This window comes from Mobula hypostoma, chromosome 13 (assembly GCF_963921235.1).
Source record: "Mobula hypostoma chromosome 13, sMobHyp1.1, whole genome shotgun sequence".
NCBI classification, from domain to species: domain Eukaryota; kingdom Metazoa; phylum Chordata; class Chondrichthyes; order Myliobatiformes; family Myliobatidae; genus Mobula; species Mobula hypostoma.
In genome coordinates this window covers 88534103-88549496 of record NC_086109.1, presented here as the reverse complement: position 1 = coordinate 88549496, position 15394 = coordinate 88534103, and the positions used below count along the sequence as shown (strand labels likewise).

Genomic DNA, 15394 nt, shown 5'->3' with positions numbered 1-15394 from the left:
GCTTCCTCGCGGTCTTCACTACTGTCAGTCATGCAAGTCCCGGGCAGAGATTCAGGAATACTGTTACCCTCAATGTAGAAGGACTCTTTGTTGCTGCTTCCGTAACAGTTTTGTTTTACCAGTCAGTGTTGTTAGCCCTGAGCTGAATCCCTGAACTTGGAGGACCGGTGGACTACTCTTAGTCTGACCTCTACCCTTTGACCTGTTTGGCATGGGTGACCCTTCCAAGAGCCAAAGCATAAAGCCCCGACTCTAGCCAGAATCGCTCTCTGGGTCATTGAGGTACAGAAACCTCCAAACCCTACGACAAGGTTGTGATCCACTTGGAGAGTCCCCTTAAACTTGTACACCTCTCATCATCGTTTGCTTCAGAAAAAGTCCTAACTCGCTCAACCTCTCCTTTTGATAAGAGGTCCTGGACCTCCAGTCTATGTCCTGGCAGTGGAGGACTAGAGTTCAATAGGTTCAATAGGTGCATTAAATGTCAGAGAAATGTATACAATATACATCCAGAAATTCTTTTTTCTTTACAAACAGAGGAGTGCTCCAAAGAATGAATGACAGTTAAACGTTAGAACCTCCCCCCAGCTCCCCCCTCCTACGCACAAACAACAGAAGGCAACGACCACCCCCCTTCTCCACCAGCAAAAAAGCATCGGCGCCCTCCACTGAGCACTCAAGCGTGCAGCAAAGCAGCAACAAAGACATAGACTTGCAGTACCCCGAAGACTACTCGTTCACCTGGTAATTGGACATAACACAGGATCTTTCTCTCCCTAATAAGGGAAAAAGAGGTGTCCCCATTTCACAGCGAGAGGTAAAACATAACAAACAACTCGCTGATTTATGGTGCGTCGCTTTTTCCGAGCTCTGCACCGAGAGCTCAGGTCTCTGGACACACACCCAGCAGCTAACTCGCAGCTCCCAATGTTCTGTGTTCTCCCAGGACGCCTCAGTCAGGGGCACCGGCCTTGAATCAGCCCATCGCTAGAGAGACGAAAATCCGGCACCCTGAAGTCGCGCTAGTCTTCCAGGCCACGTCCTTGGCCTATCGAAAAATGGCCGGTCGTGAGGCCTAGAGAGCGGGCCCCATTCACACAAACAACCGAAGTCAGTGTGTTACTCCAGGTCACTTTCAGTGTGTAACTTGAAAAGGAAAAAACAGAGATATCAAAGATAGAAATAGAGTTGTTTCAGAAGATGCAAGCGAAGGAGTCGCCGTTTAGCGCCATCTTGACTTTGCTCCGCCCTCCGTCATATGGAGTTCTGTGAGTATACACTGAAATTTCAGTTAATAAGCTCTGCCACTTTGCCTGGAGGTTTGTGTCCCAAACAGATCTGTGCTGACCCAACCCTTCCACAACAGTAACAAGCCTACCTCTTTAGCAGAATTCTACTTCCATGTATCTCCTAGCTCAGTCCTTAATGGTTTCCCTCCAACGCCTCCTCCCCCTCCCTGCCCAGGCTGGAAGAAAGAAAAGGGGGTGCCAGGGTAGCCTGGTGGTCAGTCAAAACACTATTACAGCACAGGGGTCGGAGTTCAATTCCAGAGTACTCTGGAACAAAGTGTGTACGTTCCGCCCGTGACTGCGTGGGTGTCCTCTGGGTGCTTTGGTTTCCTCCCACAGTCCAAAGACACAGCAGTTAGTAGGTTAATTGTTCATTGTAAATTGTCCTGTGGTTAGGCTAGGGTTAAATAGGTGGGTTGCTGGGTGGTGCAGCTCGTTCAGCTGCAAGTGCCTGTTTCATGCTTTGTTACTCTTGATCAGGCTTTCCCAGCCGGTGGTCTATGGACCCTTTGCTTAACAGCATTGGCGCATGGCATCAAAAAGGTTGGGAATAACCCCCTTGCTCTAAATAAATAAATAAAATATGAGATGTTAGATTTCATGCAATCACTTGCACCAAATCTGCCTCAGCTGAAATTTTGCCTGCAGAGTTACTTTGTAACTTCAGTGACTTTGAATACAGTTAAGTACAGTTAATCAGCAGTGAACTGCTTGTGCGGTTGTGCGTAAATGGGTGAGGTGCAACACTGAACCACTCCCTGCTTTCTTTCACATAAAAAGGTTTCTCATTGTGTCCAATTAATTGCAAGAATTAGTGCAATAGATCGAAGAAGATAAGCCCTATTTGTCCCATGTATGTTGAAACATACAGAGATATATGTCAATAGACAATAGACAACAGACAATAGGTGCAGGAGTAGGCCATTTGGCCCTTCGAGCCAGCACCGCCATTCACTGTGATCATGGCTGACCATCCACTATCAGTATCCAGTTCCTGCCTTATCCCCATAACCTTTGATTCCGCTATCTTTAAGAGCTCTATCCATCTCTTTCTTGAAAGCATCCAGAGACTTGGCCTCCACAGCTTTCTGGGGCAGAGCATTCCATACATCCACCACTCTCTGTGTGAAAAAGTTTTTCCTCAACTTCGTTCTAAATGGTCTACCCCTTATTCTTAAACTGTGGCCTCTGGTTCTGGACTCACCCATCAGTGGGAACATGCTTCCTGCCTGCAGCGTGTCCAATCCCTTAATAATCTTATATGTTTCAATAAGATCCCCTCTCAGCCTTCTAAATTCCAGAGTATACAAGCCCAGCCGCTCCAATCTTTCGACATATGACAGTCCCACCATCCCGGGAATTAACCTTGAGAACCTACGCTGCACTCCCTCAACAGCAAGAATGTCCTTCCTCAAATTTGGAGACCAAAACTGCACACAGTACTCCAGGTGTGGTCTCACCAGGGCCCGGTACAACTGCAGAAGGACCTCTTTGCTCTTATACTCAATTCCCCTTGTTATGAAGGCCAGCATGCCATTAGCTTTCTTCACAGCCTGCTGTACCTGCACGCTTGCTTTCAGTGACTGATGTACAAGAACACCTAGATCTCGTTGTACTTCTCCTTTTCCTAACTTGACTCTATTTAGATAATAATCTGCCTTCAAATCAGATCAGCAAGGATTGTGCTGGGGACAACCTGTAAGTTTCATCATACATCCAGCGCCAACAGAGCTTGTCCACGGTTCACTAACGCTAACCCGTAACGGTTTAGAAGGTGGAAGGGAACTGGAGACCTGGAAGAAACCGAGAGAGTTTGCAGGCACCTCACAGACAACAGTGGGAAATGAACCCCAATCTTAAAGCCAGTGCTGTGATCTGCTGCACCAACAACTATGCTACCATGCCACCCTCCGAAGTCCACGATCTAAGATCTTTGATTTCCAAATGCTCCAGAAGATACTAACAGAAACCTCGAAGATCAAATTCTAAAGATTGGCACAGCTGACTAGATGTGACCCAGTTAAGTCTGGAAGTTACAGCTTCAAATCCCTCTGCTGAGGCTTAAAGGGAAAGTTTCTAAAAGAGAGCCACACCAAGGGGGATAGATGATCTTTCGAAGGGAATACCAAGCCGAGATCCTGTGTGGGTGGGAAGTCCATAATGCAATGCTCTTCATCATTCCTCAATTCATGTTGGGATCCGTTCTTGTCAAGAGTAAAATACTGCAGGTACGAATTGCAGGCTGAGGTATGTTTTGGAACCGTGTATTCCTGTTTATGGAAGATAGGTACTATTCATTCTAGTGAAGTGCAAGAGAATGCTTTTAAATTGAGGAATCAGAAGCAGGTTTATTATCACTGATTGATGTTGTGAAATTTGTTTTTGCAGCAGCAGTACAGCGTAAGACGTAAAAATGACTATAAGTTACAACAAAAATAAAGCAAACGAATAGAGCAAAAGAGGAATAGTGAGGTAATGTTCATGGGGCAATCAGAAATCTTAATGGCGGAAGGGAAGAAGCTGTTCCTAAAACATTGAGTGTGTGTCTTCAGGCTCCTGTACCTCCTCTCTGATGGCAGCAACGAGAAGAGGGCATGTCCTGGACGATGAGAGTCTTTCATGATAGATGCAACTCCTTAAGGCCTCACCTTTTGAAGACGCCCTCAGTGGTGGAGAGGCTGGTGTCCGAGATAGAGCTGGCTGAGTTTACAGCCCTCTACATTTCCCTCCGTAGACGGCGCCTCCGGTCGGGTTCCTCCAACTTTCTGTGGGTAGCTCCCGATTTCCAGCATCTGCAATTCTCTTGCATCTCCATACTAGTATGCTGGAGATACTTAATTACCCAAATTTAAATTGCCTGGCTGTCATGCTAGGAATCAAGCACACAAGGGCAGGTTTCTGCCTTGGCATTTTAACGCCAAAAATCCTATGATTTTCAGCAGAACATTTGCTATTGCCAATAGTGGTGCATCCGGGTAGGATGCAGTCTCTGGTTTATCTGTAGAAACTGGTGAGGGACATGAAGAACCTTTAGAACCCTGGAAACACCGTGCATGGAAAATTATCTCCATGTGACAGCAATGTGGTCTGTATTGTGTGTTGCATGTGAGTTACAGTACTGTGCAAAAGTTCTAGTCACACATATATGTGGGTAGGGTGCCCAAGACTTCTGCGCAGTACTGTATTTGTCCATATAGAACAGAGAGGGAGCTTATAAATTTGGCAAGGGCAAGGCATGTAGGGAATGGTGAGGGCAAAGCGCCATAGGAGAGGTGTGGGACAGGTGGCAGAGAAGGTGTGTCAGGGGGTGGGGGGTGGCCCAGGTAAATTCACACTCATCCCTGAGACACCAGGAATGACAATGGATTCCAAACAATTGGTTTATTGATCATCAGTGAATATCTCTCTGGTGCTTTCCCCTCCCTTCCCTCTCCCTTCCCCTTTTCCCTATCATGGTTCCCTTCTCCCTGCCTCCTTCCTGCTCACAGTCCACAGTAGAGACCTATATCAAAATCAGGTTTATCATCACTCACATTTGTCATGACATTTGTTTTTTTATGGTATAAGATTACTGCAGTACTGTGCAAAAATCTTAGACACCCTAGCTATATATATGTGCCTAAGAATTTTGCAGGGTTCTGTATATGTACTGTGTTGTGCACCTTGGTCCAGAGGAATGTTGTTTTGTTTGTCGGTATACATGTGTATAGTTGCATAAGAATAAACTTGAACTGGAAACTTAAACTTGACAGGCCCCCTATGCCTGAGTCGACGTAGTAGTAGTAGTGAGCTGGAACTAGAACTTGAATAATTGGTTTGTGTGTTACCTGTTTGTTGGGGATAAGAACAGAGGGATGGTGATCGGAAGAAGGAGGGAGGTGGCCAGGACAATAAACACCATTAGCATTGAATTACCTCCTTGGATTCATGTTAAAGAGAATGAATCCATTATTCGTACTAAGCTGTATGGTTTGCCAGCCTTTTTAACTCTCTTTGGAGTACTCAAATTTCTTCTGTTAATAGTTAAATATCTCAATAAGTTGATGATTGCTTTGTGTGTGGGATTTGTTCCCAGTTTTGACCCGCCAAATACCTTAGTGAATAATTACATCCCTTCTTGGTTTTTATAGAATTCTATATCACTGGAATGTTCTGTGACAAAGGGGTAGGTTAAATTGAAGTCAGTAAAACATGATGAAAGCATTCCTGTCTGCTGAACATTATCATTAGCGTCTAATGCAAACTCTGGTCGAATGGTAAGGCAGGAGTTGCTTGTAAAGCTGGTTTTCATTCGCAGACAGGAATCCCTCACGTAGAAGCCCACTGATAGGACAACTGTTGTTGCCATGGAAACTGTCCACTGAAAGGGCTGGAGTCTTCGGAAGGAGAGGGGAAAGGGAAGGTAGAGGAGGAATGAGAAAGTCTGTAAATGTTTCAATATTCAAATAGTCCTGGACATTTACTCTCAGTGGCAACTTTATTCACTCAGGGGAAGTGTTTTCTTCAACATAGGAAGCCAATTAAACTGGTGTTAATACTAATTGAAGTATGCTGTCCTTTCTAAAACATGATACGCTCAGTGGCCACTTTATTAGATACATCTGTACCCCTGCTCGCTAATCCAAATATATATAATCAGCCATTCATGTGGCAGCAACCCAATACATAAAGGCATGCAAACATGGTCAAGAGGTTCCATTGTTGTTCAGGCCAAACATTACAATGGGGAAAAATATGATCTATGTGACTTTGGCTGTGGAATGATTGTTGGTGCCAGGCAGGGTGGTTTGAGTATCTCAGAATCTGCTGATCTTCTGGAATTTTCACGCCCAACATTCTCCAGAGTTTACAGAGAATGGTGCAAGAATCATAAACCCCCAGTGGGCGACAGTTCTGTGGGCGAAAACACTTTGTTAATGAGGGAGGTCAGAGGAGAATGGCCAGACTGGTTCAAGCTGACAGGAAGGTGACAGTAGCTCAAATAACCACATGTTACAACAGTGGCGTGCAGAAGAGCATCTCTGAATGCACAACACATCAGACCTTGAAGTGGAAGAGCTACAGCAGCTTAAGACCACAAACATACACACAGAGTCCACTTTATTAGGTACAGGAGGTGTCTGGTAAAGTGGCTACTGAAAGTAGAGGTTAACTTTAATTTTTTCAATTTGAATACGGCAAAATTGTCCCAAGCTACTTCCCAAAAGTACCATGTATTAAAAATTTACAACAGCCCAATTATTGGATCCTCCATACCAGACGGAGATGCTACCAGTCAGAATGCTCTGCACGGTACATTTGTAGAAGTTTGCTCGAGTCTTTGGTGACATTTGGTGTCCTCTTATTATCTTGGTAATACTGATAACTGGTATTGAGTGAATATTAAACCTACATTTCTATACAGACTTATGCTCATGCAAATATGGTGGATTATGGTCAATTGGAACACTTGGGACCAGTATATTTTGACCCAGACCAGTACATTTTGACCCAATAAGCGGCTACCCCAATTAGCCAAAGTTTCATGAAAATAACTAAAAATGTATGAAAACGACAAACTGTTGTTCAACTGAATAAAAAAATTATGCATTTAACTAAAATACAGAGCAAATTAGAACACTACCAATACTACTGGTGGTCGTCTGTCATATTAAATTAGATTAGATTAGATTATGAGGACACTCAGTCCTTGTTCATTGTCATTTAGAAATGCATGCAATAAAAATGATACAACACTCCTCCAGAATGATATCACAAGAAAACATAGGACAAACCAAGACTAAAACTGACAAAACCACATAATTATAACACATAGTTACAACAGTGCAAAGCAATACCATAATTTGATAAAGAGCAGACCATGGACACGGTAAAACAAAGTCTCAAAGTCCCGATAGACCCATCATCCCACGCAGGCAGCAGAAGGGAGAAACTCTCCCTGCCATGAACCTCCAAGCGCTGCCATATTTCCAATGCAGCACCATTGGAAGCACCCGACCACAGTGGACTCTGAGCCTGTCCGAAAACTTCGAGCCTCCAACCAGCCCCTCCGACACAACTTCTCCAAGCACCATCCTCTGCCAAACGCTTCGACCCCACCCCAGCCGTCAAGCAACAAGCAAAGCCGAGGACTCGGGGCCTTCTCCTCCGGAGACTCTGGACTACACAGTAGCAGCAGCAGCGAAGAAGGCATTTCGGAAGATTCGCCAGATGTTCCTCTGTACTCTCACGTCCTTCTCCATCAAATCAGGATTGTGCACGGCACCGTACTTGACAAATAACAGACTTCACCACTGGAGCGGCCGCTGAGAGCTGTGTCGCACCGCCATCTTCTCCTCCCACCGAGCATATCCAATGATGACAGGAAACTCTTTCTTCAGGAGAATACTTAAAGTGGAAAAGCTGTTGCACTGGGGCAATTCCATTCTTTCGATCTTGGAAGTTTGAGTTCAGTGGAATGAGTAGATGTCACAACACGGGTCTTCCCTTGTTGTAGCGGATGACCACGACTGTTTCTATGCCTTTCATGCCCTTCACTCTGCACCGAGCGTTGCAGAACCACCTTACTGGCCATTGGATCTCACCGTAGATCTCATCTGCCCAGACCGCCGGAGATGACTTCACATACTAGGACAGGCATGTCTCTATCCTTCCGGAGTATGAGACCTGCCAGCTACCCTCACCTGGTTTAGCCCAGCTGTTGAAGCGGTGTATCGAAGTGTTGCTGCTGTCACATGCAAACAACTACTTGAAGTCATGGGTGAGAGCTGAGTGCCCAGTGGGGACCAAAGGTAATATTCAAGACGATTGTCAGTATCTTCAAATTCCTCATAGTTCGAAACTTGTTGAGATCGGGAAATAGTTTCATTTTCACTCCCAGTCGTTTCTAGCATCTCCAATCCTGAGCAAAACAGTTCAAAATTCTCTTACTGCTTATTTCTCTCCAACAAAAGATCACTGCTCTTTGAAGACAAACACATGCAACTGACACTATTTAAAAACCGTTTTCTCAAAGTGCGGTGTAGTGCCTAACGGCCACGCAGGTACGTGCGACTGACGCCAGTTAGAACCTGTTCAGCGAGTCTCCTGCCCCAATTAAGTGGCATAGTGTCCCAAATAAGTAAAAGGAATCTTGTCATTTTTTTCAATTTGTGTTTGTTCTTTTAAGAGTTGTCCCAAATAACCGGCTGCCCCATTTAACCGATAGCTCAATAAACCAGAATCCACAGTATCTGCTTAGTTCTTACATGATTATTTAAAGACTTTAGCTTGCAAATCATAAAGATACCTGCTGTGCAACCTACATTACCCTCCATATGCTCCACTCCATGTACTAGTTTGTGAGACAAGGTAAGCTCTGATTCCCATTTTCTTTCTCACCTGCTTTCCCACCTCCTTAACAGCTGAATAAAGCTGCCCCCCACCTTGACCCAGCATCCCAACAGTTATCATAACACCGCCGTAGGTGACTTGGCGTCAACGTTTGTTTATAATCACTCAGTGTGAGGTGTTTATGACACTTCGTTAAACGCTCACCATGAACAAGTGTTTTGGTTTTAAGAATCTAAACCACAGGGATTAAGCCTCAGTGATATGAACTGAATTTTGTATTTAAGGTGACCCTCAACTTTGGTGTCATCTTCCCACCTTCCATTCATTTTCCTTCTCTCTCAAAATGGAATAAAATTGCCCCTTAATACCATGGGAGGTAGGAGCAGAATTAGTACAATCAGCCAATCAAATCTGCTTCGCTATTCCGTCATGACATTGCTTTTCCTCTGCTTTAAGTATTTTCAATGACTTGGCCTCCACAAAAATATCTGCGGCAATGAATTCCACTGATTCACCACTCTCTGGCTAAAGCATTTCCTCCTCATTTCTGTCCTGAGGCTGTGCCTTCTAGTCCGAAACTCTTCCACTCCTGGAAATATCCCTTCTACATCAACTCTACCTAGGTCTTTCAATATTCGGTAGGTTTCAATGAAATCCACCCCCCCCCCCCCAACCCCCTCGTTCTTCTAAACTCCAACGAGTACAGTCCCAGAGCCAACAAACGCTGTTCGTAAGTTAACCCTTTCATTCCGGGGATCATTCTTATGAACCTCCTCAGAAGCCTCTCCAGTGCCAGCACATCCCAAGTCTACCACAATACTCCGAATGAGGTCTGATCAATGCTTTTTAAAGCCTCAGCATTATGTCCTTGATTTTATTTTCTATTCCTCATGAAATGAATGTGAACATTGCATTTGCTTTCCTTACTATTAACTCAACCTGCAAGTTGAACATTAAAGTATCCTGCACTAGGGCTTCCAAGTCGCTCTGTACCACCATTTTCTGAATTTGATCCCCGGTTAAAAAGATAGTCTATGCTTTTATTCCTTTGACCAAAGTGCATGACCATACACTTCCCACACTGTGTTCCATCTGCCAATTCTTTGCCCATTCTCTTAATCTGTCCAAATCCTTCTGCAGGCTCATTGCTTATACACCGCTAAGTCCCTCTACCCCCCTGAAGTGCATCAACATCATCCCTTTCTAAGAATCTGTACTGGTAATCTGGTATCTAGTGTTGACACTGAAACCAGCCTTGAATTTAATTAGGTGATCAATAAAAATCAAACCATTGTTGATTCTGTAAATGCACTACATCCCGAATAACCATTAATCCTTATGAAAGACAAGTAAACAAGTATTCATAAAAGAGGATTGCAAAAGTTAGGTGGGGGTAAGATGCAAAATGAGATTGCATGCAAAGGTCATTTGGAAGAGCCCTGAGACACAGCCCAGTGGAGCAGCTCAATATTCTAAAGACAAAGATAAAGTTTCTTATATTCTGTCTGGGTGGGTAACCTCCAACTTGATGGTATGAATATCAATTTCTCCTTCAAGTGTAAAAACTCTCCCCCCCCCCGCTCTATTTCCCACTCTGACCTTTCACCTCTTCACACCTACCTACTATTCCCCCTGGGTCCCCTCCTCCTTCCCTTTCTCCTATTACCCACTCTTCTCTCATGTCAGATTCTTTCTTTTCCACCCCCTGACCTTTCCAATCCACTTGGCTCCACCTATCACCTTCCAGCTAACACACTCAAAAATTGCTGGAAGAACTCTGCAGGTCAGGCAGCATCAATGGAAAATAGAAAACCCTTCTTCAGGACTCGACCGAGACGTCGACTGTTTACTCTTCTCCACAGATGCTGCCTGATTTGCTGAGTTCCTCCAGCAACTTGTGTGTGTTGCTCTGGATTTCCAGCATCTGTATATTTTCCCCTGTTTGTGATTTAATTTCCGGCTAGCCTCCTTCACTTCCCCCCACCCTTTTATTCCGGCATCTTCCCGCTTCTTTCTCAGTACTGAAGAAGAGTCCGGCATGAAACGTTGACTCTTTATTGGTATCCATAGATGCTGCCTGATCTGCTGAGTTCCTTCAGGTATGCCATGTAGGACTAGGTGTTAATATCCCTTACTTGCACTCCTGAGACTTGCTGCTTAGACTCTGTGGGATGGCCAAGTGAGTGATGGCACCTTCTGGGTTATCAAGTGGGCGCCCTCTTTCCTCAGTGTTTCACTGATAGGCCCACGACACCTCCGGAGGTTTCAGCAGTGAATCCCGGCGTCCCAGGCTCACCCCCTAGATGCCTTTCACTCACTTGGGGGCCCAGGTGGAATCCTTTCTCTTCATCCAGAGCCACTGACTACCCTTTACAGCAGCTCTGGAGAGGTCTTTGACTGCTTGTCGGTGTGTCTTCCCTCGCACTCCCGATTCCCGGAGTAGCCTTGATGTTGACGTGGCTACAAATCCTCTGCGGCCTACTCCGACCAGTCGGACCCTTGCTTTCCAGCCACGTTGTCGCGCATCGACTGCAAGCTCAGTGTGCCTCAGCTCCTTGCGCTCGTAGGCCTCCTCCACCGCATCCTCCCAGGGCACTGTAAGCTCGATGATGCGATGATGTAAACATGATGGAGTGAGGCCGACCATAGCACAAGGTCTGGTCTGAGGTTGGTTAGCGTGATTTCAGTTGGGGAACAGAGCCTCTGGCCTAAGTCTGCCACCATCTTCCAATCACGTGCCCCGCCTAGCCACCCGGTGTCCGGTCTCGATGTATCGAGTCTGGCTTGCCCCTCGCCTTCCCGGACAAATGCTGTTAGCGGCCAGCGGGATGAAGGGGGAGGGAGAGCATTGACGCTCATCCGCCGATTTTCCAGCACTGCTGCAAGACGCCGTAGCACCTGGTTGTGCTGCCAGGTGTATCGGCCTTGGGTAAGGCTGGTCTTGCAGCCCACCAGGTTGTGTTTTAGTTTTGCTGAAATGCTTCAGCACTTTGTGTGTGTTGTTCTGGATTTCCAGCATCTGCAGACTTCCTCGTGTTTAAGATAAAGATTTGCTTTATTTGTCTCGTGTACATTGAAGCATGCAGTGAAATGCATCACCTGCATCACGAATGTACTGGGGGTAGCCCGCAAGTGTCACCACACGTTCAGGCACCAACATAGCACGCTCACGATGTCTGGCAGAACTAAAAGCAACAACAGCAAGACAGAATACAGTACTTGTGTCATTGTTCCCAGACAACCAAGGATACACGCCTATACAGTAACTACAAACTCCACGTCACGTGTTTGTCTTGTAGTGGTGTCGTGAGTCGTGAACCCAATTGTTTTATATGCAATAAGTGACAAGCGAAATCTGCTGACTGTACCAGAGACACTCCCAGCCTTTGTTGAGAGTGAAGGGAGGGGATGCTGGTGCAGGGAGTTCGCACCAAGCGCTACTGTCTTGAGCAAATATTTATTGTTCCATGATTAGCAGGTTACTGAGAGCAAATCACTTTCAGCAGTTACACAAGCATTTAGTAACATGTGCAATATTAGAAGTAAACTCTATCCTCCTCTTAATTGAGTCAGAGAGCATTCAGACTGATTTGAGTCTCCACTATCAAGCGCCTAGCTACATTAACTTTAACTTTATTTTTTAATATAGTCATAGAGCAATACAGCTGGATGCAGACCCTTCAGCCCATCTAGTCCCTTCAGCCCATCCAGACCCTGCAGTCCATCTAGTCCCTTCAGCCCATCTAGTCCCTTCAGGCCATCCAGACCCTTCAGCCCATCTAGTCCATGCCTCCCATGATGCCCACCCAGCTATTCCTATTTTTCTGCATTCTGCCAATAACCCTCTTCGCCCTGCCCTTCCATGTGCCCATCCCAATGATGCTGTTGTACTCGTCTCAACCACTTCCTCAGGGAGCTCATTCCCTGTATCCAGCACCCTCTGTCTGAAAACTTAACCCTTCAGCTTCTTGTTGAATCTTTCCCCTCTCGCCCTAAATCTCTGCCCACTAGTTATGGACTCCCCTCATCATCGTCAGCATTCCACGGGAGTTGCCCGGGCTGCTGAGTTTCTTCCAGCAGTTTTTATTTTGATGTTAATGTTGTTTATTGAGGGATAAATATTGGTGTTCAGGAGATCTTCTCTCTCCCCATTCAGTGTTGCACTCGCATATCCTGGTCTAGAGTCCCAGCCATCCTGCATGCTCAGGGTCTGCGCCAAATTGCCGGCCTGCGTCAACCTGAGAGGGCATGCACCCAAAAGCTTCTGAGCCAAGGGTGAAAGGTGCCTAGCTGAGACGCAGCACACAAGAGCCAGATGTAACCGCTGGAGAAAATAACACCAAGCTCCAGTGTCGATCTCAACTCTGCGTAATCTTCATTCTTTTTAATAATGTAGTGTGGTTCGGCGATCAATTGAATCAAGTATGTTGTTCTCCTGAGGCAGGGGTGCCCACCCTGAGTTCCCCAGACCCCGTACTTAATGGTATTGGTCCATGGCATAAAAAGGTTGGAAGCACCTTTCCTAGGGGGGGTTTTCCCTTAATGTAGAGTGCCTTGCGTGAGTTTGCTTAACGTGGGGAGTCTGATGTACAGTCAGTCACCACACTGTGCTTGACAGATCAGAGTCAAGGTTCAGAAACATGGAATGCAAGACGACTGGAGACCCTTCACTACTGCAGCCTTCCTCCGCCTTCACTGCCAGTGTAATGTGTCAACATCTTCTGCCAGCTCCACCACTGAGGACTTGGTTGGCTCATTCTTTGTCCGGAATACCCCCTTCCCCCCCCCGCAACCTTACTGCCATGGGTGACCCTACCAGGAGTTAAGTTACAAATGGCTTCACTCTTGGAATCTCAGGAACTCACAAGTTCCTCCACCACAATCCTCGGAGGTGACAGATGCAAGGTGGGGCCTATTGAGGTGCCTGATGGAAAACCACACCTCCCCTAAATTTTATCAGGTTCTTGCAATCAGGGTTAGCTTTCTCATTAACATGTTTAAAGGGACATGGCTGTTTTAGCCACAACTTGAAATGGTCCAGAAATAGTCACCATTTCAACACAGGTTAGGATAGGAAATCTTGTAGATGATAAAGGGTGTCGGCCCAGAACTTCAGCGCTTTATTCCTCTCCATAGATACTACCTGATCTGCTGAGTTCTCCCAGAAGTTTATGTCTGTTGCTCAAGCTGTTTCACCCCTTCTATACCCCAAAAAGGGTAGCCTTTACCTTTTTTACCTATCACCTCCCAGCTTCTCCCTTTGTCTCTATCCCCCATCCACTGATTCTCCCCCTCACCTGGCTTCACCTGTCACCTGCCGGCTTGTACACCTTCCCCTCCCCTCACCTCCTTAACCCTGGCTCCTAACCCCTTTCCTTTCCAGTCCTGAAGGAGGGCGTCAACCCAATAAACCTGTTTATTCCCTTCCATTGATGTTGCCCGACCTGCTGAGTTCTTTCAGCGTTTTGTGTGTGGGCTGAAAGTTTCCAGTATCTGCAGAGCCTCTTGTGTTTATGATTAATTCTGTAGGTTTTTACCTTGATCCTCAAAGGATCCAGAAATGACAGGACTTCTTTTGTAACATACCTCAAACCTGATTGCTTGCATCCCAGTGATGCTATTCCCATGGCTGAGCAACAATACTACAGAGCATTTAATTATTTTTGCCTGGATTTATTTCTCTCTGACCTTGACACTGCTCAGAATCTGGTCTGTGTCCAGCTCCTACACATGTACATTAACATGGCCTCATCCTTTTTCAGAGAGAGCCTTTTCCATTGATTCCAGGAAAAAATATTCATTCCAACCTTTGACCTGAGATCTGCTAATTGAGCAAGGCAGGGTAAGAGATAATTGTCAGGGGAAGTCACGGTGTTACACAGCAAGAAAGCGGGCTCTTCGGCACGCCTCATCCAGCGCGGTAAAGCGGTCAGCATAGTGCTTTACAGCATCGGTGATCACCAGTCGGGGTTCAACTCCCACCGCTTTATATGTTCTCCCCGTAACTGCATCGGGTTTCCCCCGGAAGCTCTGGTTTCCTCCCACATTCCAAGGGTGTTCGGGATAGGGTTGGGTTAGTGAGTTGTGGGCATGCTCCCTTGGTGCCAGAGCACAGTGACAGTTGCTGGCTGCCCCCAGCACGTCCTCAGACTGTGTTGGCCATTGACCCAAACAATGCACTTCACTAAATGTTTCGATGTCTTGATATAGGTGTGACAAATAAGGCTAAATTTTTATATCATGCATGCCAGCCAAGGAGCCCATCCTGAGCTGGTCCCATTTAAGTGCATGTGGCCCACATCCCTCTAACCTTTGGGAGGGGGGGAAAGGAGGAACGTCGACTCAGACCTTGAGATGCCTGCGTCGGGCATTTTCATGCCTTACAAGGTGTAGATTGGGGCGCCACTCTTTGCACAGACACTAGAGCAATGTGTGGTTAAGTGCCTTGCTCAAGGACACAAACACACTGCCACAGCTAAGGCTCGAATTAGCGACCTTCAGATCACTAGACAAACGCCTTAACTACTTGGCCACGTGCCCAACCTTTCCTACCCATAAACTTGAGCAATTGTACGTGTCTCTGCCACTTCTTTTTGCAACACATTTGGACGGGTACATGGACAGAAAAGGTGAGCGAATGGGACTGACTTAGATGGGCACCTTGGTCAGCATGGTCAGTTGGGCCGAAGGGCCTGTTTCCGTGCTCTATGCCTCTAATTCAGCAGTCTGCTTCTTGTAATGATGGATTACAACAGCACAGAAATAGGCCATCA

The 15394-nt window shown here is 46.1% G+C and overlaps 1 protein-coding gene across 4 annotated transcripts in view; it reads left to right on the top strand.

The window, feature by feature from the left end:
- The window catches only part of LOC134355762 (membrane progestin receptor gamma-B-like), a 131821-nt gene that overhangs the window by 6186 nt on the left and 110241 nt on the right, over window positions 1-15394 (top strand). The window contains exon 2 of one of the 4 annotated variants that reach the window (XM_063066135.1): window positions 947-1268. The exons of the other annotated variants lie outside the window; for them this stretch is intronic. Within the exon in view, the coding sequence (XP_062922205.1) occupies window positions 1201-1268 (68 nt within the window). The 5' untranslated portion in view covers window positions 947-1200. The remainder of the gene's footprint in view (window positions 1-946; window positions 1269-15394) is intronic. 4 annotated transcript variants of the gene reach the window in all.